This window comes from Oculina patagonica, chromosome 14 (assembly GCF_052425735.1).
Source record: "Oculina patagonica isolate OP01 chromosome 14, crgOcupat, whole genome shotgun sequence".
NCBI classification, from domain to species: domain Eukaryota; kingdom Metazoa; phylum Cnidaria; class Anthozoa; order Scleractinia; family Oculinidae; genus Oculina; species Oculina patagonica.
The window spans coordinates 19,670,498-19,696,528 of NC_135771.1; the positions used below are offsets into that span (position 1 = coordinate 19,670,498).

The 26,031-nt window shown below is 39.5% G+C and overlaps 2 protein-coding genes and 1 long non-coding RNA gene across 4 annotated transcripts in view; 1 reads left to right on the forward strand and 2 right to left on the reverse strand.

Annotated features, from left to right (window-relative positions):
• Nucleotides 1-458: 458 nt before the first annotated feature.
• LOC144638884 (glycine dehydrogenase (decarboxylating), mitochondrial-like) lies at nt 459-19,007 on the forward strand. Its single transcript, XM_078498182.1, has 28 exons — nt 459-1,102; nt 1,220-1,298; nt 2,242-2,377; nt 3,324-3,488; nt 3,806-3,883; nt 4,296-4,458; nt 5,438-5,549; nt 6,468-6,558; nt 6,884-6,980; nt 7,636-7,741; nt 8,436-8,491; nt 8,620-8,706; nt 9,457-9,537; nt 9,831-10,016; nt 10,137-10,178; nt 10,319-10,461; nt 10,713-10,788; nt 11,492-11,617; nt 11,875-11,954; nt 12,587-12,656; nt 13,027-13,139; nt 13,820-14,003; nt 15,373-15,448; nt 15,595-15,687; nt 16,372-16,479; nt 17,105-17,169; nt 17,723-17,803; nt 18,149-19,007. Exons 1-28 carry the CDS (start codon nt 854-856, stop codon nt 18,281-18,283), a joined length of 3,078 nt encoding a protein of 1,025 aa, XP_078354308.1. The 5' UTR covers nt 459-853; the 3' UTR covers nt 18,284-19,007.
• LOC144638897 (uncharacterized) lies at nt 10,351-15,205 on the reverse strand. Of its 2 annotated transcripts, none has more exons than XR_013568040.1 (3): nt 14,829-15,205; nt 13,799-13,985; nt 10,351-10,454 (listed from the first exon to the last, which is right to left on the reverse strand). It is a non-coding gene; the product is annotated as an uncharacterized LOC144638897 (long non-coding RNA). The 2 variants fall into 2 exon arrangements; XR_013568041.1 differs by having other exon boundaries at nt 14,824-15,205.
• Nucleotides 19,001-26,031, reverse strand: part of LOC144638886 (uncharacterized) — an 11,717-nt gene continuing 4,686 nt past the window's right edge. Inside the window, exons 3-5 of the mRNA XM_078498183.1 lie at nt 22,664-22,755; nt 20,825-21,289; nt 19,001-19,864 (exon numbers count right to left, since the gene is read on the reverse strand). Of these exons, the coding sequence (XP_078354309.1) occupies nt 19,551-19,864; nt 20,825-21,289; nt 22,664-22,755 (871 nt within the window). The 3' untranslated portion in view covers nt 19,001-19,550. The remainder of the gene's footprint in view (nt 19,865-20,824; nt 21,290-22,663; nt 22,756-26,031) is intronic.

A 26,031-nucleotide genomic window follows, 5' to 3' on the forward strand; every position in this document is an offset into this window, starting at 1 on the left:
GTCACTAGTCAGCCCCCACTGGAAAATTGCTCCGCTGTCCCTGTTCTAATAGGAGCTCCCCTTCCTCCCCATTGTTATAATTAGATTATAAAAAATATAGATAATTATTGTTTGTAGACCCAGAGAAAGTTTTAGGAAAACAGTTGATCAGATCACTCCAGTTCTGGGTCAATAAAAGACTGAAGTCAGTTTTACCTACAGTTCAAATGTACCAAACTACTGTAATTCTCATCTCTGTCCTTTTTTACCTGCCTGTTATTTCAAACACCACCCCTCCCTAACTTTTTTTGCTCCCATCCTGACTCTCTCAACTCTCAGGATTGAAACGAAGCAAACAACCATCTTTGAACCGGAAATCACTAGCATTCCAACCACCCTTTGCCCCCGCTCACTTTCCTCGCCATAGATTCAACCTGAAAGTAACTCACGAGGGAACTCGCGCGTTACATGACGCACCAGGAGAGAACGCGCGCGCAGCCTTGTGTTTTTCCGGAAATGCTCTCCGGACGCTCTCTCGCCCAGTATTTATCGCGAAATTTTAAACAAAACTTTGGTTATGTGATAACCACTTAAACCAGTTCGCAATGCGCATTCTTTGTTAGAGTTTGTGTATTTTACTCTCCCTGTCTTTGTTTGCTGTGCATGATAAATTCATGTTGAGGTGGTCATGTCCATATTTGCAGATCCGCAGTTTCCATATTTGTCGCAAGGGCCCATAAGGGGAGAAAAGCGTGTGTCGCAAGTGCATCATTTATAATCGATTGCAAACCACGATTGGCATAAGTTATTCACCGAAAAACGGTCAATTTGAATCTTTCTCTCGGTTTAATTTTCCCAAGATCGTAGCCTAACCATGTATCGAAGTGCTTTCCGCGCGGGTCGCCGATTATACGCGAGCAAATTATGGAAGACAGTCGATTGCGAATTATCGTCGCAGAACCGGTCAATCGGCGCTTCTGTTCTGTTAGCACGTTGTTCTTCGAGTTCTACTCAGAAGTTTAGTTTGAACCAGATAGCTCCTTCCACAGATGCCTTTTCCCGGAGACACATCGGCCCAAACGCCGTAGAGGAGAAGGAAATGCTTCGAACGCTGGATATGCAGGTATTAGCTACCACTTGCACTAGCGGTATAGATCTCATGCTGTTATGCGCGTATTCGATTTGATTTGTATTTGCTTTATTTCATAAAGCTGATGTGTTGAAATGTTGTATTCTTTAGCATATCGATGAGCTGATGGACAAAACATTGCCGTCTGCAATCAAGTTTTCTCGGTCTCTCGAGATCGATGAAGCATTAAGTAAGTTCCAGAAAAACCACATGTAGTTTACATGTAGATTACACAGTATTGTTGTTGAACCATGCTTAGCTTTAATAATTAAATGTTAACTGTAGGTAAGAATACCTATAATACATATAAAAGATGCATAAAAACTCCGAAAAACAGTGATTTGATTTGTTTGCTAGATAATCATGGGCCGGCATGTATTTGGCGCGTTATTTTATTTCAAAGAAAGTTGATTACGCAAAGCATCTCTCTGAGCTCAATATATGATATATTTTTTGAAAACAACATTGTTCGCCAGTTTCAATCAGTATAAAATAATCATTTTATAATAATCATCACGATCGACACACGAAATTTTCTTTTGTGGTCAAAAATTTGCCACCTTGATAAAATCGACCACAATCAATTACCTAATACTTGTATGTCACGTGAGTGTCACACACGTAGATTCGATTTTGTCACACAGTGTTTTAGCTTTTGAAATGAGAAAGCGACGGGTTTTTTGTTGTAGTATTTTTTTGGTAGGCTGTTATAAAATAGATTTAAAACTCATTAAATAATGTAATAAATAATTTAATAGCCTGAAGGGGTAAAATGGGAATTGGGAAAATTTCCACTAGGAAATGGGATTTGGGCAGAGAAATTGGATTTTATACCCCCCCCCCCCCCCCCCAATAACCCTCTTTGGGCAGGCAGGGAAAATGCCAGTTTCTTCAAAGTTGTAATGTTTCAATTCTCCAGGGGAGTAAGGGGGCAAGAAAGCTTTGGAAGGAAAGAAAAGAGAGGACAGGAAATAAGATTCCCAAGCACTAAGGCAGAAGCAGGAAGGAGTAGAAACTGGGAGTAGAAGGTTCCCTGCCACACGATCCCCTTGAATATCCCATGCAGGGAACTATCCCTAGGGGAATCAAGTGATTTATGCACTAATAAGTTATCATTGGATTTATTTTTTTAGGTGAACCAGATCTTTTGGAAAGGTTGCGACAAGTCGCTAAACATAATCAAGTTTGGAGGTCGTATATTGGCATGGGGTACCATAACTGCCATGTGCCAACAACAATCTTGAGAAATATTTTAGAAAACCCTGGCTGGTATGTATGTATAGAAGTTACTGTAGCTTGGTAGTAATGGGTTTTTATGTGGGCTTACTTCTGGTAGAGACTATATCCATGGGTAGAGGGATTGCTTAAAAATGACATAAAAAAGCATTTGGAAATAAGTTGACTTCCAAGAATCAGCTGAGGGAAATATTATGAGAAAGCGACTCTGATCAAACATTTTGATCTGCACCCATATTTATTGCCTTTTTCTATTTAAATTTCAATATTCTGAGAGGTCTAGTGAGTTCATGTGGAAAAATTGAATGTTGTATATGTTGAGGTTAATTTCTGATCTCTGGCAGTTAATTTTTTTATTTTAACTAGTTAGTTTTTTTTCTAACTAGTTGATTTATACTTAGGTAAGTAGTAGGGTAAGGGCTTGGGTTAGAGTCAAATATTTTAAAAAAATAGTGATTCACTCAACGTTTCCTATATGGCAAACTGGATAAGGGGTTGAACATCAAATCCAGAGGTCAAAGTTCAAATCCAGTGCAGGTTAGTTAAAAGAAAAAACAACAACTAGACGATTATAGTACTTAGAGAAGGGGGATTATAGCAGATAGTAGGGGAGGGTTAGTTAGGATAGTGGAGGGGGGCGGGGGACTATGAGATAGCAAGAGAGTGGAGGTGTTTTACTTTTTCTACTTATTAACTAGTATTAAAAAGCTAGTAAGAAAAAAAAAACTAAGTAGTTAAAATAAAAAATTAATTGAGATCAAAAATCAATTGCAACATACCGGTATATGACCATATGACCAGCATTTTGCTGTAAGTTTACTTTTTCTAAATGAAGTGATTTTTGCATATAATCATACAAGTCGAGTCCTTGATTATCATGGCACAGGCTCCTTAAGCACTGGACGTCTGTATGCAGGGTAATGGCATGCTGTTATTAAAATAAGTTTGGTAATGTTTACATTCTTCTCCATCTTTCTAGGACCACGCCCTACACCCCATACCAGCCTGAACTGGCTCAGGGGCGATTGGAGTCTCTGTTGAATTTCCAGACAATGGTCAGTGATCTGACAGGGCTTGACATTGCTAACTCATCACTTTTGGATGAAGCAACCTCGGCTGCTGAGGCTATGGCACTGTGCTATAGGTAGGGTAACAGTGACCAACATCAATCTTCTCCTTAAAATATCAATACTTCATCAAGAGAAAAGGCTATGAGAATTGATTTAGAAAGTGATCACCAAAGGAAAATTGCTTTGATCTTTTAACAAATTCTCCCAACTAATACTATAACTAATAAGAAAATGTATAGGGATCAGGCAGGAGATTTTATGTGTGGAAATTGCTGCTTAAAGAATTAAACCCTATCACTGATTAAAAAAATTAGAACTTAATGTTTTAAAACTTAAGTTTTTGTTTTGCTTGATTTTATGAGGCTTTTTTACATTAATTTGTTTGCCATAGGTACAACAAGAAACCAAAGTTCCTTGTAGATAGGAATTGCCACCCCCAGATTATCTCTGTTGTGGAGACCAGAGCAAGGTGAGTAACAAAAAATCTCTATAGAGGACTCTATATAATCTACATTATAGCTATCAAGGCAGAGAGATGTACTATGTCACACGTGATGGTCTGTGGTTTTGTTACTATTAGGCACACACATGCCATGTGCGCCTGTTGTTGAGTTGAACCTCCATGTCTGATTAAACCTTGTTGTGTTGTACCAGTTTGACTTTTTCAATTCCACGAGACACAACAAGATGCAGTATTTTAATGGTTACTGTGTTGGACACTGAATCACCCATTCCAGATACAAGCACTCTATGGCGACAGTGTTGTGTTAAGTTATGCAAGGCATTTAGCTTTTACAGTGCCTCTCCCCATTGTACAAAGTGTCGGTATGTTGGTATGTAGAAAGAAATTTTTTTAATATTTTTTAATGTCCCTTTTTCAGCACACTCGGCCCTGATGGGGAAGGTTTAGAGGTAATCATTGGTGATAGAGAATCTTTTGACTTTTCTAACCAAGATGTTAGTGGAGTGTTGTTCCAGTATCCAGACACTAATGGAAGGATTGACGACTTCTCTGATCTGGTGGAGAAAGCTCATGACGCCAAGGTACGTGTACAATATTACTAAAAATGTAAAATAAAGTGAGAGGTAAAATAAAAATTATTAACAGCTCAAAGTTGGAACTTGGTCAAAGCAAACTGTATATGCTCCTATGGAAGGGAGGCTCTATTTTTGAGGATGGGCATCATTGGTACCTTGTCTGTGGGTGTTCAACTGAATCCAACTTTCAATAAACTATAAGAATATTAGAATAATTATGTGTTGGTACATGTATATTGTTTTAAAGAAAAACTTTTGTGGTTTATGAAACATTAGTTAGTTATTGTAATCAAGTTGTTGGGTGCAAAACATTTGTACCTTACTTATGTAGTCCAGGGCTCATGATTTTTTGGTCTTGGTAAGGAGACAGTGTTGAGAATGCAGACAAAATGTAACTGTTTCAGGTTATGTAGAAAAACCCGGTCGGTCTAAAACGCAGACCATGCAGACTGCAGACCGTGCAGACGGTGCAGACTGAGTAATTTTTTTTTCTTCTTTTTTTACATTGTGTTTCACAAAACTTTTCACAGACGGTTTCCAAAGTTCGTTTGAAATTCGCGAAGTTCGCTACGAACTTTAGGGGGAATTTCATTAAGTAGTTGTCAATCAAATTACGAACTTCGAAACAAAATTGTGAATTTCACGTGCAGCGAAGTTGAAAGGTTGAGGAGTAGGCAAGTTGAGAAGAAGTTTGTCCAGTTTGTTTAATTTGGTGAAATGAATCCGTTCCCAGTACAGCAAAAAGCAATCCCAAGTCCAGTAAGGCAGGACATCATCTAAAGTTGGCTTCAAGGTCAAGGATTATTTTATTTAGCTCCCAGCTTGTTGAGTTTTTCTTCTACGGTCTGCATAGTTACGGTCTGCAGTCTGCAGTCTGCATGGTCTGCGTTTTAGACCGACCGGGAAAAACCTATAAGTTTTTGTTGTGCCAATCAGCCCCAAGAATGAAGCTTACCTCAAAGTCTTATTTTACTTCGATATTTAGGCACTAGCAGTATGTGCTACAGATCTTCTTGCTCTGACAATACTAAGGCCTCCTGGTGAATTTGGCTGTGATGTTGCTATCGGATGTAATCAAAGATTCGGAGTTCCTCTAGGTAAGCTAGAATACCAGTTACAGTGACATTTCTACAGTGACAGTACATACATACATACATTTATTCCACGTCCCCATGGGGCTTTTCAGTGAAATATTTACATAAAAATAAAATAAAATTAATGAAAATATTAAAATAAGTGAGTGAATGAATAAATAAATAGGTAAAAAATAAATATTCAAAATTAATTACAAAAGTTAAATTCCTAAAGTTAAACTAAATTAAGCTAATTACAGTTCATTAAAAGTGTCTTGCTCAAATTGTTCCTAAATTGCGCTAATGATGGGCATAACTTTAGATTTTGTGGCAGGGTATTCCAGATCGATACTATTCTATAGTAAAAGGTTCTTTGTCCAGCTGCAGTTCTAAAAAGAGGAATGTTTAATAACTGTGAGTTTCTGGTTTTGTAGTTCGATGTGGATGAGCGTTTAGTAAACAGATCAGACAGTCATTCTTTCAGTTAGTCACTCGAGGTCCAGTCATTGAGCTTTATCTGTCGTCATCATTATCATTAGTGCTTTGAACTGTGTTTGTTTTTACTGAGTTTTTGCTAGTTGCCGATTATTGCATCAGCCTCTTGTGTTAATCTACTTTGTCTCATTGATCCATTCCTGACCCTTGCAGTATGTACTCAGTTTATATGTAGGTGTTGGGTTGACTGTGTAGGATTGTTATGGAATCAGAATGGGTGACCTGTGGATGTACGTTCTGATGAAAATGGTTGGAAAAAACTGTACATGTATCAGATACTATTATGGGGGTTAACATGATATCAGTGCCTCCACTAAGTGTAAAATATTGTGTATGCTTTCATGGATACGAATATCACATTTACTATTATATTTTCTAGTGATGCACTCCACTGTTAAGTTTAACAATAGCTTTAGAAAGTTGTTTTGTTGTTTTGTTTTTCATTAGGTTATGGAGGGCCTCATGCTGGTTTCTTTGCCGTGCGTGACATGGGTAACTTAAAGAGGATGCTTCCTGGGAGAGTGGTTGGTGTGACGAGGCAAGTGCGGGAACTTCTTTCTGGAAAAAGAACTAGAAATACAGGGCCGTACCTAGGATTTTTTGTCTGCAGGGGCAAACTCTGACACCCTAATTTTTCTTACCGGTAGTTTTTAGTTAGTTTTCTTTGTTTTTTACTTTTCCTCATGGGGACAACTGCCCCCCCCACCCCCCACCGCCTTGCTATGCACAGCCCTGAAATACTTTTGTGATTGTCAGACTGGTTACTGGTAGCCATCACTGAGAACTGTTTGATGAATTGGAAATTACCTTGATTAATTGCATATATTGTTTTAATGCTCATAACCTGATATCATTGTTTGTAGGGATGCTCAAGGCAAACCATGCTATCGTTTGGCTCTTCAAACACGTGAACAACACATCAGACGAGACAAGGCTACCAGCAACATCTGTACAGCCCAGGTAATAAAATAATATTTTTATGGCTTGATTAAAAATCATTTGTTTCTCACTGACTTAGAATTATTTCTAATAAGTCATTAGAACTTTAGACTTGCTTTGTAAGTGCAAGGTTCAAGTTTATTTTTCATTATCGCACTGCATGTCAAATCATTTTTTCAAGGTTAAAATGTTTGTTTTACAATTGAGGTTAATCTGTTTGACAATTAGTTGAGAAAAATGTGAAGTATTCAGTGCCAAAATCCTTATTAAAAAAACAAATGTTTTGGGCTTACATGTAGCCCTTCTTTTGTGGAAAAATGATCTGTTTTTGCCTGACGATGACACTCTCATAGTCACTATCAAAAAAATTAAACTCATTCTGTAGGATTTCTTTATTCATTAAAGTGAATCCAGTCCGACGGCGCACCGGCGCATGGGAGCCCACACGCCGAGGATGACAAGCAACAAATCCGCGACACACCCTAACGCCAGAACCGAACAAACGGAGAACCGACGCACACCGACGCAGCCCGGAAGAACGAAACGAACGAGGGGACAAAAGCGTCACCGAAGTGAACGTCAACGAACAAAACAAAAACAAAAACAAACCCCGAGCGCGCAGTACAGACGGAAATCAGCGTTAAAGCATGTATTTAACATAAATTTTGCTTCACAGGCCCTTCTTGCAAACATGTCAGCAATGTATGCAATCTACCATGGACCAAAAGGATTAAAGGACATTGCAAAACGTGTTCATAATTCAACTCTTCTGTTAGCTGAAGGTATGAGTTGTGATATAGTATGAAAATAAATTAACACTATTGTAACTGTGCTGTTGGTGATGTAATTACTAAGCTTAAGTTAAGGGCTGACTACAGAAAATTCTTAAACTACTATTAATAAATTTTAATTTATAATAAATTTTAATTTATATTTTAGTATAATAAAATTATACCAATAACCTAGCGACTTTCAGGCAAATGTACATAGGTACAAATTATGCACTATTAAAACAATATTAGTATAGTCTTCTCAAACTCTATAAATCAAGGCCTTAAGAAAAATTTACTTCTCTGATTCATAGCTCGGTAAAATTAATATTCTGCCCCTATTCACCTAGACTCGGACAGGAATTGTTACTGTTGTAAAAAAATAAAGTTCTTGTCAGCAGAGGGTGGAGGTACAGAATAGGGAGGAGGGAGAAATGGCCAAATAAACTAGGGAGGAGGGAGAAATTTGGGTAAAAAAAATAGGGGAGAAAAAAATTGCAAAAAAAGTAGGGAGGAGGGAGAAATTGGCGCAAAAAGTAGGGAGGAGGGAGATGTACTCTCCTGTCCCTTGTTGCCTGATTAAATACCTGAGAGATTTTTATTGCTCTGTAAAGTTCTAGGCAGAAATTTTACAAAGCAACCACAAGAGATGTAGTTATTCATAATTTTTGATTGGCAGCGTTTTATGTTATCTGGGCTTCTTTAGGGTTGAAGCGTGCTGGACACATTCTGGAAAATGACGTATTCTTTGACACTTTAAAGGTAACTGATATTTTCTGAATCGACCTACCATGATACCCTTGTAGTCCCATGTTGAAATACAACAGAGCAAATGCTTTGCATCTGTAAACTATTCATACAGTATTAATTAAAAGCTCATTGTCACATAGGTTACATCAGGCATTGGAGATGCTTCAGACATCCTTGAAAGAGCTAAACAGCGACAGATCAATCTGAGACAGTTTGATGAGAAAACTGTAAGTAAATTAACTGGAAGGATGTGATGAAATGAAATTTTGAATGTTGACGCGTGTCGGCTTAAGGGATTAGGCTAGCACTCGAAATGACAGTCTGCTTTACAATTATACCATTATACCTGGTAATACCTGAAAGAATGTAATGGTGGAGAGAAACCTGTGATAGAATAACGGATCCTGCATTTAGTAGTCAAGGTTTGAGCCCTAGCTGGGGTCATTGCATTATGTCCTTGGTCATTAGGGTAGACACTTAAAGGGTAAGAGATATAGATAGATGATATAGATAGGCCGCGTGGCCCTTTTTATTAGGATATTATATATTTTTTTTTTTTTTTGGTGTGTGGGGTGGGATTTCTTTTTTTTTTGTTTTGGGGGGCGCGGGGGAGAAAAAAGGGTAACCCTGTGACAGACTAGCATCCCATCCTGGAGGGTGGAGTAGAAATATAATTATGTACTCCTAGTCACTTATTGCTATGGAAACCAGGATAAGCTCTGTCAGTATGGATTTTGGCCCAGTGCAGACCTAACCCGACCTATCGTATTACCACTACAGTCAACTCTCTTTATAGCGGACCGCTCGGGGGTTTTTTTTTTGTCTTTTTTTTTGGGTGTCTTTTTTAGGGGGGTTTTTTTATTCAACCTTTTTTCCCCCGGTTTTGTTTTTTTCCTATTATTTCATTGGGGGGGGGGCGCCAGGGGGGGAGTGACTGTATCTATAATAAGTGACTGGTTTGTTTTCTATGATCTTAGGTTGGTGTATCACTGGATGAAACAGTCAAAGAGAAAGACTTGGCTGATCTTTTGTGGGTGTTTGGTTGTGACAGTTCAACTGTAAGTATGCTTGCAAGACTTTTCCACTAACACTAGGACACTATCACACTTTTGAGGGTGGATGAATACACTGTAAGTGGGTGGTCAGGCAATTAAAAAATACAAAAATGAACAAAAAAACTGAAACTTGCAACTGGTCATGTGACCTAAACCCCCACACATTAGTACCCAGACTCCTACCATGTGTGAGGAAAAGTGTTTTCTACTTATTTCATTCCTTGCTCAGCAGGGGTAGAATGGCCTGTGATGGCAGTGTGGAGAAACATTGTAAGTTGTAATATATTCTCTTTTAGGATTCCTTGGCTGCTAACATGAATGAAGTACCAGAACAAAGCATTCTGCAAACTCCATTCAAGAGACTGAGCAACTACTTGACTCATCCTGTGTTCAACACATACCACTCAGAGACAAACATTGTGCGTTACATGAAGCTCTTGGAAAATAAAGACATCTCCTTGTGCCATTCTATGATTCCTTTGGTATGCATGTATCTATTTACTCTTGTACTGGGTTATTAAGGTCCTATTTCTCAAAAAGGGGTTTTCCAATTTTTCTTAGCAATTTTTTTTGTAGTTAACTTTGTGTTTATTTGTTTTTAGGGTTCTTGTACCATGAAACTGAATGCTACCACTGAAATGATGGTATGTTCCTTCTAATGTGCATCTGCGGTTTTTCTTTTTTCCTGTAGTTTTCTTGCAAAATAATCAAGAAATTTTAGTAGTAAGAAATAAACATAACATGTAAGTCACTTACATTTCTCTTTCTTCTTTACCTCTTCTAGCCAATCACCTGGCCAAAGTTTGCCGATATCCATCCTTATGCCCCAGTGGAGCAGGCCCAGGGGTATCGCCGTCTTTACCAGGAATTGGAGAAAGATTTATGTGAGATCACTGGCTTTGATGCTGTATGCTTCCAGCCTAACAGGTACATTAAAAGTTTTTGTTATTATTAACATTACCCTCTGCACTCTTGTGCATTTTTTTGGTCACAGAGTTATGTATTCCATTTGAAATTCTTGTTTGGATTTCAAGAATCCATGAGTTCTTGTGCAATCTCTTGCCTGCTGTTCAAGTTCAGTTCACTCAGCCTTTTGTTTTCTCCCAAACTCAACATTCTTATGACATTTGCATCGCTCCACTGGACTAATTTTCCTTACTTTGTTTTATTTTTTTTAGTGGAGCACAAGGTGAATACACTGGGCTAAGAGCTATCCGAGCCTATCATGAGCACAATGGAAATGAGAATAGAAAGGTAGAATGACTTCCACAAGTCGTAATCTAAAAGCTGAGAGTTCCTATAAAATTACTACTGAAGTAAACACTAAACATGTTTACAAGTCAAAGCTACTGAAGCACTGAGTCTGACAATTTGATCATTAGGAGAGGATTATAGAATATGCATTCCTTAACCCTTAAGCAAATGTTTGTTCTATGGATTAAAACAGCATTAATCAACACCGTGCAGCAGCCCGGAGACAGGAAGGCGGAGGAAGGAGGACAGGCGGGGAGGAGCGGGGGGGGGGGAGAACCACCGGAGGCGACGAGGAGAGGCCGCGCCGCGAACGGACCCGCGCGGGCCGACGCCGGAAAGAGGCCAGCCACATTATTACGGTGTAGACAGTGTAATTCACACCCAAATAAATATCTTATTTCAGCAACAAAATGCAAATTGCTAAAACAATTACAAGGAAAATTAATGATTGTTTGGATTTGATGCCAACATTGTTCTGTGTGTTTAGGATTTGATGTTATTTATGTGATTTATTTTGTTTTCAAGTTTATTTTTACATGTTCCGCAAGCTTGATGCTTGATCTTCACTTCAATCTTGAGACCTTCATTTTTTCTGCAGTAATCAGCGCACCTTTGATTTCTTCAGAAATACCAAGGAAGGGGTTCAATACTTAATTATTATCCGACTAAAAGAATCCATTTTGTTTCATGATCTTCCCTGCAGGTTTGCCTTATTCCGGTATCAGCTCACGGCACAAATCCTGCCAGTGCTCAGATGGCTGGTTACCAGGTGCAAGTTGTCAAGGTGGAAGAAAACGGAAATGTCAGTTTGAGTGACTTGAAAAAGCAGGTATAAATTTTAGGCACATTGTGTTTTCGGAAATTTTTTATTCCAGCCAGGCCCTCTTTCAAATACTTGTGCTTTAAGTATTAACACATAGTGTCCCTATAAAGTGAATGGGGTCTTTTTGAACCCCTGAGAGTGCAGGATCTCCTTAAGTCAGGACCCTACTTTCATTCATTCTCAGAAGGGAATTGTTTATAACAAGATCTAAATAACTTGGTAGATGTTGGTTAATAATTTTATTGTCAATTTTATTCTATCAGGTTCGAGGAAGTATCATCATTAAAGATCTGGCAGCCATCATGGTGACATACCCCTCAACTAATGGTGTCTTTGGAAGTAAGTCGGATGAGGTAATAATTCACTTTTTACAGATGTGCATGGTGGTGCTGTAAGCTACTGTATTTTCTCGATTAAACGCCGGGTATCGAATAAAGGGCCGGGTCTCCAAGATCGAAGTTGAAAATGGGCCCCTCAGATATTTTCTTAAGGTATAATAAGCTGTAGTCATCTTAGCCAGATACCGTATTTTCTCAATTAAATACCGGGCCCCGATTGAACGCCGTGTCTCCAAGCTGTATTTGAAAATAAACCCCTTAAGCAGTTTTTAAAGTTTTTCTGTGCTTTAAAAATAATGTCTAATTATAAAGCTTAAAAAATAATGAATAAAAATCATTTCTTAGAAACATAGGACCTGAAAAAACTCCTAAAATCAAATAAACGCCGGCCCTATCGGGCCTAGTTTGAAAAACGCCGGGGCGTTTAATCGAGAAAATACGGTACATTTTTGTGAAAAATAACGAATAATAAACATTGCTTAATGAAAATCTGGCTCGAATAAACTAAAGAATTCAAATAAACGCCGGGTCCACCAGGTGAAGTTTTACAGATACGCACGGGGGCGCTCTAATCTAGAAAACACAGTGCAAGTGTAATAGCAACTGACGTTTTGACATTTTGTTTAAAATCCTGTAGGGACATTTGTGACATGGTTCATGAACATGGTGGACAGGTTTACCTTGATGGTGCTAACTTGAATGCTCAGGTTTGTAAATATTATTAATTTTTGTTTGGTATTTTTACTGTTTATTATCGTAAAGTGATGGCAACAATAACTTATCTACAGTAGCTCCTTCAATCCCTGAGGTCTGGATTATGCACTCTCTGATTGGTTGTGTTGTTGTTTAGCAGGAGGATATGCAACACAGTTATGATGTACTGTTGCATTTTGTTAGCTTTGCTCCATAAAAAAAAGTTGTGAATGGCAGTTTCTTGTTTTCACAGCCCAATTTAGGAGGATTTTTTCTGGTTCTAAAATTTAACAAGCTGGTTTGCCGAGGCCTTACCAGTCTTTTATTAATTTTTTTTGCATCTTTTATATAATTTTTTTGTTTGTTTCTGTTTTGTCCTTTTAGGTTGGACTGTGTCGTCCAGCAGATTATGGTGCAGATGTAATGCATACCAACCTACACAAAACCTTCTGTATTCCCCATGGTGGTGGGGGACCCGGCATGGGGCCTATTGGAGTGTAAGTAATGTGGTGGCAAGTTCAAAGGTCATGCTGATTTTGTTGACATGAACTTTGGCCTCGAAGGAAACACAGATTATACAAAGGGTAAAATTACCACAACAATTGATTGTTTTGAGGAACGTGGTGGGGAAGGGGGAAGGAGGGGAGAGGGGGACAGGAGAGGAGAGAAGAGAGAAGGGAAGAGGAGGGAACAAAGAAAGGGGGAAAGAACCGATGATCGATTAGCGCCAGGGGCGATTTACTTTTGGCACCTCCAGGGAGGACGCTAATTGGGACAGGGTGCTTATTTAATTTTTGAGAAACAACCAAATGTCTCAAACAATAACCGAAACTATAACAGTCAGAAATTGTTAAAAATTCAGTTACTTTTAACCTAATGTTCATTTTAGCAGTTAAAAAACACGAACTGATGGTGAACGTAGGAGACAGTGGCGAGAGGGGCGACAAAGGGGCAGAAAGGGGGAGAGGGGGGAGGGGGGGGAGGGGGGCGGGGGCGCTTTTCAAAAACACAGTTCGAAGGGGGGGGGGGCGGAGGAGGGCGAGGAGGGGGGCGGAGAGGGGCCCCCCCCCCCCCCCCCCAAACCAAAGACCCTTTATGGAAAAGATAAGAGTACATGTAGATTTTTGGTGTAATTCTTTTGACTGCACAAACTTACTCATGTAAAATCCTCCTGCAGGAAAAAGCACCTTATCCCGTTCCTGCCATCACATCCTGTGATCCCACCAGAGAGTACTGTTGGTGAAGGTGCTCATCCATTTGGGGTCATCTCAGGAGCTCCATATGGGTCCAGTGCCATTTTACCCATCTCTTGGGCATACATCAAACTTATGGGCCCTAAGGGACTTGCACATGCAACCAAGGTGAGAATAAAATGTTTTATTATGTCTTCATTTGTTTTTAAATTTAGGGTTAAAATTATTTTGTATGGTTCAGAATTACCTAAATAGAGTGGCCTAGCCCCTTCAAGCCATTTTTTAAAAGAAAGCTATTAGAAATAACGTGACTTATTTAAATCCCTGTATATACTAGTTATGGATATGATTTCAAGGGGAATACCATGAATTAGTATATAATAAAACAGTGGATAGCGATTTTGGTGCACTCTGATTGGCTACTTAAACTCCGAATATCTTTTGCTATAATTTCACTTCTGAGCAAATGCGTCCAAGAAGGTTGTAAACTTTGACAGAAAAAAAATCTCACCGTTTTAGTATAATCTAAAACAGCTATTCACCTCAGTGTCAGTGGCTAGTGGTGGATATTTACCTCGCCGCTTGGTTAATATTCGTGGCTCGGTTAATATCCACCAGTAGCCACCTCCACGTCGGTAAATAGCTGTTAAATATCGCACAAGAGACTTAATTCTACACACAATCTTTTAGGTAAATGTGTGTTATGCTGTGGTTCAATTTACCCTTAGTACCATTTGGTACTTTCCTTTGTTTTGGTGTTGGGTAATATATAATAAAAAATATATTAACAAAAGAAATTACCAGATTGTAGCAAGAGTAAAATTGAATTAAAAAATATACAAGAAAACTCAAGTCACGAGTGGGATATTCACGGTATGCCACGATAAAACTTGGATTAACTATTTTATCCCTTGCTTGTAACATTACGCATAACAGCGAAAAGGTAAATTTGTGAAACTTGTAATATGTACCAAAATGTTAAGCTTACCATACCGGTTTCAGATTCCTCCCTCTGCTTTTCGGATAGCCAAAAGAATACAGCATTAATAAGTTGTTCTGGCGTTGTTTTGGGTGCTTTATGTCATTTAGAATTTTTGTTTCAGAATATTTGTTGAACACGAACGTGACAAAGGTCTTGCAATCCAAAGCTGGTTTTCTCCACCGTTTCTGGGTTTTTTGGTGGCTGGTGGGCAAATTCCTCAACGTCTGCATAAAGTTTTCCGTCTCTGTCGGGTTTTCGGAAGCTTTGAACTATAAAAAGTCGAATTCAAGAGAATAATTTGGTTCTTCATTCATGTTTGAACATTTTCTCGCAAAATCTAAACTGAGCTGAGCTAAATGAAAAACGCCGCCGCGCTGCCTGCTAGGGTTTTGGCGGGAAAACTTGGAGGCCGCGATAAACGGCGGGAAACCTCGATCCGTGAATACGGCAGGTTATACAACGGCTTTCTAGCCTCCTGATTGGCTGTATTCTTCAAGGCATGGGATAAAAAACAAGAATAGCTTGACCTTGCCTGTTCTTTTTTTACTTCCGTAGATTGCCATTTTGAATGCCAACTATATGGCTGCCAGACTCCAAGATCACTATGATGTTTTGTTCATTGGAAAAGACGGTAATATTATTTTCGCTTTCTCAAAATGCTTTTGATGTACGAAAAACTGGAAAAATGCGGGTACAAAATTTGAAAAATGACATTTCAATAGGTATAAAAACCTTTATTACAAAATGTTTACGTTTTTTTTTTTTCGTATCCTCCAGGTTATTGTGCCCACGAATTTATCGTTGATGCTAAAGATTTCAAGAAGTTTGGTATTGAGGCGATTGACATTGCTAAGAGACTGCAAGATTATGGTGAGAGGAAACATTTAATGGCAGCTATATTAAATATAACCAATCAGAACGTGATAAACATATAACAAGTTCTAAGCGCGTGAAAACGCAGCGGCCCACGGGGGAAAGGGAAGCCGGCCCAAGCGCGGAAAAACTCGAGCTCGGTTAAGCGCGGGAAAAATAGTCTACGTCATGTTATAATTGTTTAGAGAACGTTACGAGTAAGGTTAAGACAATTTTTTTTCGCGGTTGCAAATGCAAATGAAAACATAAACACGGAACGATCTTCGAATGGCTGTTGAAAGTAATCTTTGTTTGCTTGGGTTCTGCGTTAGCCTGTGTAGCTGGCGGTTTGTTGTTTTTGTTGATGAGCTCTGTCATTGGTTGAAAATGCTTGTGCCACCTGGTTTAACCAATCAGATCAAACATATCTTCTCGGCCAATTAGATGCAAACCCAAAGCAAGTCGTCGTCGATTCTCGACTTTTCCCGCGCTTGGCTTGGCGCGGGTTGCAAGCTTATACCACGAGCTCTGTTGGCTTTTTGCGGTATTTGCGTTAATATGATTGGCCAAATGTTCTTGCTTTGGTTTTTGAAATTGCAAAGCGTGTCGACAAGTGCGTCACAAAACGGCTATTATGTAAAATGGCACTCTTATTAATCGATGCTGAAGGAGCTTGCTGAAGGTTGCTAAATTTTGTTGCAGGTTTCCATGCGCCCACGGTATCATGGCCAGTGAGCACCGCCTTGATGATTGAACCAACCGAGAGCGAGAGTAAAGCAGAACTGGACAGACTCTGTGATTCACTTATATGTAAGTGCCAAGCTCAAAATGCCAACTCTCTTTACCGATCATCATACATTTCCTTTAATCTTTGTTCTGAGAATTTGGCAGTTCATCAAGGCAACATACTTAAAGGAGCTACGTCACGCCACGGTGATATCGCAGATTTTCGTTCTTAACTGTTCTGTTATTAGTGGTAGACAACTTATCTCATGAAAAAATAATATCTTTGAACATATAACCATAACTTTCAGATAGACTGAATCAGCTATAAGATATCGATTTCAGTTTTGAAGACGCCCGAAAACAACGAAAAGTTCAGCCTTCACATTTCAAGTAGTTACAATCCATTTCCATCCTAGCCATCCACAGCCAAAGACGCTTGTTAACAGTATAGTGCTAATATAGAAATTGTTAATAAAAATTTGACCATTATGGCACATTAAGTTTTCTCGGAAGTTAAATCCTGAACTTCTGTTTATGTCAGTGAAATTAAAACTTACCTTAAATTGTTTTATTTTCTAAAAATTTTCAACCTTGTTCCCAGGGCTTGTGCTCTGAAAATTAAGAGGGGCATGCCCTATAAACGAGCTGAGATTGCAACGAATTTAACGGGATAATAATGACAGTTTTTTTTTTTTTTTCATATCCACAGCGATCCGCCAAGAAATCCGTGATATCGAACAAGGTGTTATGGACAAGACAAATAACCCATTAAAGGTAGCTTAGTCAAGTTCAAGCATCTATTGAACTCAAAAATAGATTGACTATTATATTCTTATTATTTTACATTTGTATTGTACAGTCAACTCTCTCCTAGCGAACACCTCGTTAAGACGGACACTTGATGTTGGTCCCGTCCCTGCCGTTTTTCAGTCATTTTACTGTAACTTAACTCCCTATAAGACGGACACCTCTCTAAGTCGGACAGTTGGAGCCGGTCCCGACGGTGTCCGTTTTAAGGTGGATTTCCACTGACGCGTTATTTTTTTACGCCCGTTTACGTGCGTGAAAAAATTTAGAGACAATGTATGAACGACTTGCGTACACGTTTGCGCTAGTCGTTCATAAATTGTCTCTAAATTTGTTCACGCACGTAAACGTACGTAAATTTTGTCCTTAGTTTTTTTTTCTAAGCTCCAATGAACTTCTAATTGGTCTCGCGTAACTAGCTTAAATTTCCGATTGAACTTAGGCAGGCTATGTTCAGCCACTTTAGCGCCTTTAGGAGTAAGGAGGACCTTCGTGTAATTTTGTCTTGATTCGTCCACAGAATGCTCCACACACTCAAGATGTGGTGACGTCAGATGTCTGGGACAGACCGTACAGTCGAGAAGTTGCAGCCTTCCCAGCGGTGAGTATAAATCTCGTATTTCTTTGCACCTTGAACGTCAGCCAACGGGACAGGGGGCGGCCAGGACAGCGCCCGGCGAACCTCCCACACCCCCCCCCCCCCCCCCTTAGTGGGATGAACCACGGGAACGTGACGTGGGAAAAAGACAATGATGGACGACGCGGCGACGCAGTCGACATTGTCTCTTATTTTTTCCCACGTAAAAAATTACGTTTATGTAGAACCCCAAAGTCTATGGTTTTTAGAAGAAATGCAAATTGAGTTAAGAATTGTACAAGAGCCGACGGGCGAGGCCGAAATAGAGTATGCATTTTACTGAATCACTTTCTGTTTCTATTTCTTCAGCCTTGGTTGAAAGGAACGGCGAAATTCTGGCCAACATGTTCACGAGTTGACGACAAATATGGCGACCAGCAGCTAGTCTGTACATGCCCACCACTGGAGAGTTATGATTATGAGAAAACCAAGTCTTTTGCTTAAATTATTAATTACAAAAATATTTATAAACAGTGCGAGAGAAATACTAGTCGACTTGAAGGCCATGATTTGGGTCGGCCAGTTATCTAGCCATACACTATCTACCTACAGATGGCTGCTCGATTCTGTTTAAAGGAAGAGTTGATCAGAAACGATGAAGATAATGTTTATAGAGGTGGAAGAGGAAAATAATTCTTCAGCAAAGAGATATACTTACAGTATTTTTCTTCTAACGAGAAGTATCACGACACAATTTTACCGCACTAAATGCAAATAGAATTATTTAATACTTTTGTACACAGACATAGTATGCGTGTGTATTGATAGTGCTAAAATGTTGTTTAATATTTTCACTGAAATACTTATTGTGGGATAAAGCCAACCATGTAGGCAAAAGAAGAGCGCTAAACAAGAGTATTCGTGAGTTTTAAAATGGCTCCGCAAAACAAAATGGAAGAAAACAGCTCATTTTTATGAAGTCTTCTTTCTTGAATTCGTAATAATCTTTCCTGGAATTACACCTCCAAAAATTTCTGTTTACAAGTAACTAGCGCGCCTGCGTTGTCCTTCTTCCGTGTCAGTGTGGTTGCTGCGCACCAAGAGAAAGTTGTGCGGAGAGCTGTTGAATTCAGTCCGCGTCTCGGATTGATAATACTTGGGTGTTACTTGGGTGCACTGAGTGTAATTAGACAATGAAATGAAAATAAAATATCATTCTTATATCGTTTGTCTAAAGTGGCGCTGTTTGTTTGACTCAACTGAGTAACTAACTGCAAAGGTTTTAGGACCTTTCACTTTTACTGGCAAGCTTTCTCCGTTAGATTGTCAAGGCCCGAAAGCACGACAGGCAGGCAACGCTCTGTGTTTGAGGCCGCGTAACATAAGCGTCGTACCCTGCGTTGCAGACGAGGGTTTTGTTCGTCTGCAGCGCATCCTAATTATATAAAGCGTCACGGTACGCTATTTGATCTCGCACGTTTACTGTTATTTGTAACGATTGACTGATCGTGAAATTTGCATCTTTTGATCCCAAACTTTGATCTACTGTAAGCCAGATAAAAAAAAATTCATCTATTTTTTATCGTTTGTGTGCTCTTTTGTTTCTATGGGGTTGGAGGTCGTTAATTCCTATAATAACGTTTATCTATTTTAATGAATAATCCTCTAAAGAACAACTTTGAAACAACCTTTAAGACTTTTAAGCAATCAGTTAAATGGAAAAAGAAATAACTCATATTAGCCGTTACATGATGTAATGTAAGCTTCCGGCTTACTTCTCAAATCCAAAAACTTCCATTTCGCTGATAGTAAAGTTCTGATTTCCTGTAAAAAATGTGGTATTGTTCTGACCGGTTGGACACTGGTACGTGTTGTTTAGGTTTACGTAACAGCTGTTGGAATTTGGTGAATTGGGAATACGAAGATCATGTCCACCTCCAAATGTTGGCCCATAGCTACTGTTGCAATAGATAGCATTTCCTTCTCTTCCAGCAACCAGAGGCATCTTTGTTGGTGGCAGACCGCTTGGGTTAACAAGGCTGAACAGGAACGAGTCTGGTGCTCTTTTGGTAACCCCTCCAGAACCTAATGAAGGAACAAAATAACTAATCAATTAATAGCGGAGCTCAAGCGCGCAAGGTGCCAGCGGTGCACTACTGTGGAGCATGAACACACGCAGGGGGGCAGGAGGGAGGACCCAGAGAGGGATCGGCTAGAATGTACTTGACACGTTATAAATTAAGTTGTTTTTATTATTATAGATAAGGAAATTAAGTAAACCCATGAAGACGAAAACATTTGGTTTCGAGCATCAACGCCCTGTTATCGAGTGAGCGTATGCCCGCACCTACATACTCTCAGGGAGGGGAGTCATAAGGCAACCCCACCGGGGGGAGGGGGGAGAATGCCATCATATCATGTTCCAACAAGCATATCTTTGATATTGGACATCCATGTTATGGTTAATTGACAACTGTCAAAGCAAGGTATCTGCTGACCAGTGTCATGTGACCATATCGTGGGCTCAGGTGTAGAGCTCATCAAGGTCATGCAATTTTTGAAGCTGACTGCTGACTATGTTATAGTGTTTTCATTGAATTGCGGGCTCAAAGCTCACTTTTTTGTCTAGGGTACTAGAGTACTTCCTTAACTTGATAACAAGTGCCAATATTTTAATTTGTACATAACTCCTCCCTGCCACCAAATTTCAAAAGGAACTTATAAAAGGCATTCACGTACTTACTACTAGGAGAGTTTTTCATGATATAACCTCAGAGATTCCCCCAATATTTAATAATCCTATTAAATGGGTGCTTGGAATTACACTGGGTAATAGTCTGACTGAAAGGACTGTGTCACCAACCCCCCTTTTTGGAAGAGAAGATAATGAACTTAGCCGATATGCAAAGTTTTGAGGGCAACTCAGATAGAGGCACATGCAAAAGTTACCTCTACTTCAAAGAGAGGCTCTTGCTTTATTGTTCTGTCTTGGGCAGTTCCCTTTGAGACAGGGAAGTACTTAAAGAGCTTTTAAGTAAGACTTACTATCCCATGATTGGTCGGTATAACCTCCAAATATGTAATTTCCACTCTTCACCACTGTTACTGTTGCTCCCTTGTTGTCGCAATTAGAGTGAAAGGTAGAAGCAGCCCAGCCATTACGGGAAGCACGGTGTAACAAGTTGCCGCTGATGTTTTTGAGGACCCGAGATTCCTTCACCCAGTTCATCAATGTTTGGCATTGATCTGACGACAGGATCTTAGAATCTGTAAAGGGTTTTGGCTCGGGTTTTGGAGTCAGCACTTTAATTATTCCTTCAACTTGATAAAATTCAGCTTCGGTCAGAAGCTCTTCACGAATAATCTTGTCTTCAGGCACAGTAAGCTTCTCAGTGCGGAGATAATTCAGGATATACCGGAAGTGAGTTCCATCGCGATCAATGAAGTAAGTTCCATCCTCGCTGGGCTTTGTGTCAAATCTTCCTGAAAACATGGCGTGTAACATCGTGCCTGGAAATAGGTACACAATTAAAACTGTATATGAACCTTGTGAAACATCACAAGTCTTGTATGTGCAACAGATTATGCCATTGGGCCACAAAATCTTTCCAAATTTAGCCAAATTTAGAATTTCTTGGAAACAAGGAAGTTATGTCTCTGAAGCACTTCAAAAATATACAGTGGAAACCTGCCTTAGGCCAATACGGCCACCTTATTAGAGTATTTTTGTTTGTCTTGGCGAAATTACTGCCTGTTCTGCAGGCTATCAAGACCTATCAAGGGTGTTGCAGGCTAACTATTAATTAAACTGTGTTACACATTTCATTATCATCAAGTAATGAAAATATCTTTGCTTGTCTATTTATAAGTTTTGGAATATTTCTATTCCCCCCTGAATGGGATGCTAGTCCATCTCAGGGTACCCCCTCCCAAGCATTATGTCGCTGGTACCCATTTATACACCTGGATGGAGAGAGACACTATATAAAGAGTAAAGTGTCTTGCCCAAGAACACAACACAATGACCCCAGCCAGCATCAAACCCAGAATGCTCGATCCGGAGTCAAACGCACTAACCATTTGGCCACCGCGCCTGGCATAAAAGGTATACAATTCCCGGGGGGTACTCGAAAAAGTTTTGTACGGGGAGGCTGCGCCCGGAGATCCAACCCCCTACCCTTTTATATACCATTTTGATAGAAATGGTACCCCTTTTGTATACCTTTTATTGCAAAAAGGCACCCCTTATAGAGCCCCCGCCCTTACATATACCTACACGACATCACATTTACCTAAAACGGGAAGTTTTCTTGTCATTTTTATGTAGCGCTTTGTGAAATCCCTACCCTTTTATATACCTGTAGCCTGAAAAAGGTACCCCTTTCGGGCGGAGCCTTCCCGTATAGGCCATTATAGGGAGTACCCCCCCCCCCCCCCGGGATACAATTCTGAACCCTGGAAAATATTTCTTTAAGCAACAGCTAATTAATTCGAAATTTTCGTAGGAATGATTATCCTAATTCACGCAACAATAAATTTATTTTCAATTTGGTGGCCAAAGACTTGAATTTCGACATGAGCTCGAGTCTTTGCTTTTTGAGGTCAATGGATTTTCATGAAATAGTGTAATTTATTCAAAATGGCGGCTAGAGTTGTCGAAACTGTCAACTGTAAACAAGGGACATGCAATGTGAGTATAGTTGCAGTTCAGTAAATAGGAATAGCCGGTGCACCCTCCCTCCATGTAAACAGGCCCCAAAACGCATTTACACAACAGAGAAAATTGGATATCGCCAGTCCGCTTCGCTTCTCACGTTTACCCCAGAGAGATTTGAAGGCCTTTATTATTCAAGACGTCAAATTTAAAGGTAATTTTAAAAATACCTGGATCTTTTGTTAGGGTTTCCAAACTGGTTGAGAAAAGGTGACCACCAACATTAAGTTTCACCATTTTCGAGAAATGCACGTGCTCAAGTTTCTTCGCTGCCTCGTCAAGGGCTGCCATTTCCTTGCGCACTCTGTTCGTCTGACGGTTCAATATATCGAAGACTTCTTTAACACGTTTGTTCACATCCTCGAGTTCTTCGCTGCTTTCAGAATCGATCTGTTCTTCCGATGTACGCGATGAAGACATATTTCTTCTTTCTTCTGTCTGCCTTCGTTGAATAAGCAGATCGAGTCACCCGAATCTTGGCGCTTTTGATTTCGCGGGAAGATTGCTGGACTGGTCTCTGATCACGCAACTCCTGTCACGGAAGAAGCGATTCACCCAGTCCCGGGCCCAGTCCTCTCTCGGCGTTCTTTATCAAGATTCAGATATTTTAAACGTTTGGCATTGAAAGGAGAAACTGCTCCTTATAAAAATGTTAAAAACGTTGCCATCAGGTTATTTTGAAGTTTCTTTCAATACAGCTCTCTCTAAAACAGACACCTTCGGGGCCGGCTCCAACTGTCCGTCTTATGCTGGATTTCCACTGACGCATAATTCTTTACGTGCGTGAAAAAATTTAGAGACATGAATCAGAAAACGAGTGTACGCAAGTCGTTCATACATTGTCCCTAATTTTTTTTCACGCACGAAAAAAAATACGCGTCAGTGAAAGTCCACCATTAGAAAGGTGTCCGACTTATAGGAAGTCTAGTAACAGTAAAATGACTGAAAAACGGCAGGGACGGGACCAACACCAGGTGTCCGTCTTAAGGAGGGGTCCATCTTTTAGAGGCGTCCGTTAGAATTAAAAGAGAGTTGACTGTATTAAATCAGAAGCATATCACCTAGTGATATGCTATTCGTACGAAAAGTCGTGAAAAAGCAAAGCTTGGCCAAGGCAGTATCGCTGGCATTGTAATATTAGACAATGAAATGAAAACAAAATTTCATTCGTACATCGTTTGCCTGACTTAACGCTATCCCGATTTCCGGGGTAACCTTCTCCAGTGTAAACTGTGGTTTACTACGATTACTAGTCATGTGTACGCCTCCCAGTTTCTTACTTCGTGGCCGTACTAAACGGGTTGTCTCAAGACCACGACTCGATAAACACGAGCGCAAGACTGCAAAAAAAAAAATCATGTGCACACACACTGAACATGCCTTTTTGCGAGCGTACCGTATTTACTCGAATAAGCGCCGCCCCCGAATAAGCGCCGCCCTCAAATAAGCGCCGCATTTGGGACAAAAAAGTTAATAAGCGCCGCCCCCGAATAAGCGCCGCAGTCCCGATGCGGCGCTTATTTGATGAATTTCGTTGAACTAAAAATGGCACTACAAAGCAACTCTAAAACAAACTTGGACATTTCTTTTCATCAAAAGCGATGTTTTGCAGTTCAAAGTAAGTGTTTTACAGCTTGCCCATTAGATTTTCTATTTAACATTCTTATAATACGTAGTTCTGTAAATTTTTTGAACGCCGCTAACATTGCCAGGACAGCTAGCGCCCCTTATTATGTCTCAGCAAGAGACGAATACTGACAATCAAAAGACGCTCTTTTCATATTACTGTAAAAGATAAGATTTTTTGTGGCGTCCAAATTTTAAATAAGCGCCGCCCTCAAATAAGCGCCGCCCTCGAATAAGCGCCGCACTTGAAGTGCGAAAAATTAAATAAGCGCCGCGGCGCTTATTCGAGTAAATACGGTACATCAAAATATTCCAATAAACAACAACAGTTTAATAACAGCAACAGTTTATTTCAACAATTAAACGTCTCCATAAATCTTTAGGTCTGTTCTTACAAGGAAGCTACGAATGAAAACATTTTTTTTTTTGCAAACGATAAAATCCCACTTCTGGAGGCCGCAGTTTGCCGTTGTTTGGTCGAGAGATTTTTGTCTATTTTTCTAATGGATTTCAGGTTTTGCATATTTTTAATATGAACAGAGGTTGCCTTCATGCAAAGTTTCAGGCCTAATACACTTTTTTGTTTTTAAGATATAGATATTTTAAAATGGCTTTGCGTACTATCTATCTTACGGATGTCTGGGTGATATAAAATATTACTTAAATTAAACAATTTGAATAACACTACTTCTGCATACCTAAAGCTTCATTCGTTTTGTTATTTCTTTAGCAGCTAGTTATCTAGAAGATGTTTTCATGGAGTTCCGCCGAGAAAATGTTTTTGAAGCAATTTCTTGATTTAACGACGAAACCTTTAATATCAGTTTCAACAGCTAGAAGAATGTCCATAACGTTTGCTTAAAAGTAAAACTGAATTACTATATACAGGCTTAAATGAATGTTCTTAAAAATTCCCAAACGTTTTCGACTATAATGTAAAATGTCATCTTCAGGGAGTTCAAAACACCCGGAAGATGACATTTTAGTTGAGGACGTTTGGTGTTTTTACCTTTTTATTATTTTTAAGAACATTAATTTTAGCCTGTAAAGTAATTTTAAAAGGCGGAAGAATGTTAACCGACATTTAACAAAACAGTTAATGGATTCTTGCCAGCGTCAATATAAAATAAAACAAACACTAAACTTTTTAAACTTTAACTTTTTTTAGTGAATTAGAGCAGTTTTCAAATAAAGTATCGTGAAACCACAACGAAAGCAATCACTTTAGCCAATCATACATAAAGAACACAGACAATTCAGTAAACCAATCAAAACTCGAACTAAATGCATGTAGACAGCACGAAGCGCGGGAAAAAACGTGCGCGAGCAAGTCACTATTGCTTTGGTTTTACTTCTGATTGGCTGAGAGAGTGGCGCGAGAGGTTTCAAACCAATTACTTAGCGTAGTCATGCAAAACGGCACAGGAGAAGGCTTCTCCCGCCCTGTGCAAAACCAGTGCAAACGCAAATTACTTTCGACACTCAAATAAGAACCGCCTATCCCTAGAGGTGTGTGACATCAAGCAATAAGCTACTGATCAACTGTATTTCCAATTAGCCAAAACGATAAGCTTCTTACTCAAACCCGAAAACTTCCATTTCACTGACGCGAAAGTTTCTTCCCGCTAGAAAAGTGGAAGCATTTTGACCTCTTGGACACTGGTAAGAAAAATTTAGGCGTGATGAACAGTTGTTGGTATTTGGTGCATTGACAATATGAAGATCATGGCCGCCTCCGAATACTGGTCCATACCCACTGTAGCAAAAGATAGCAGATTCTTCCTGGTCAGGCTTCAAAGTCATCTTTGTTGGAGGCAGACCGCTTGTGTTGACAAGGCTGAACAGGAATGAGTCTGGTGCAGTTATGTAACAATCAGAATCTAATGAAGAAAGGAAATAACTGATTACCGGT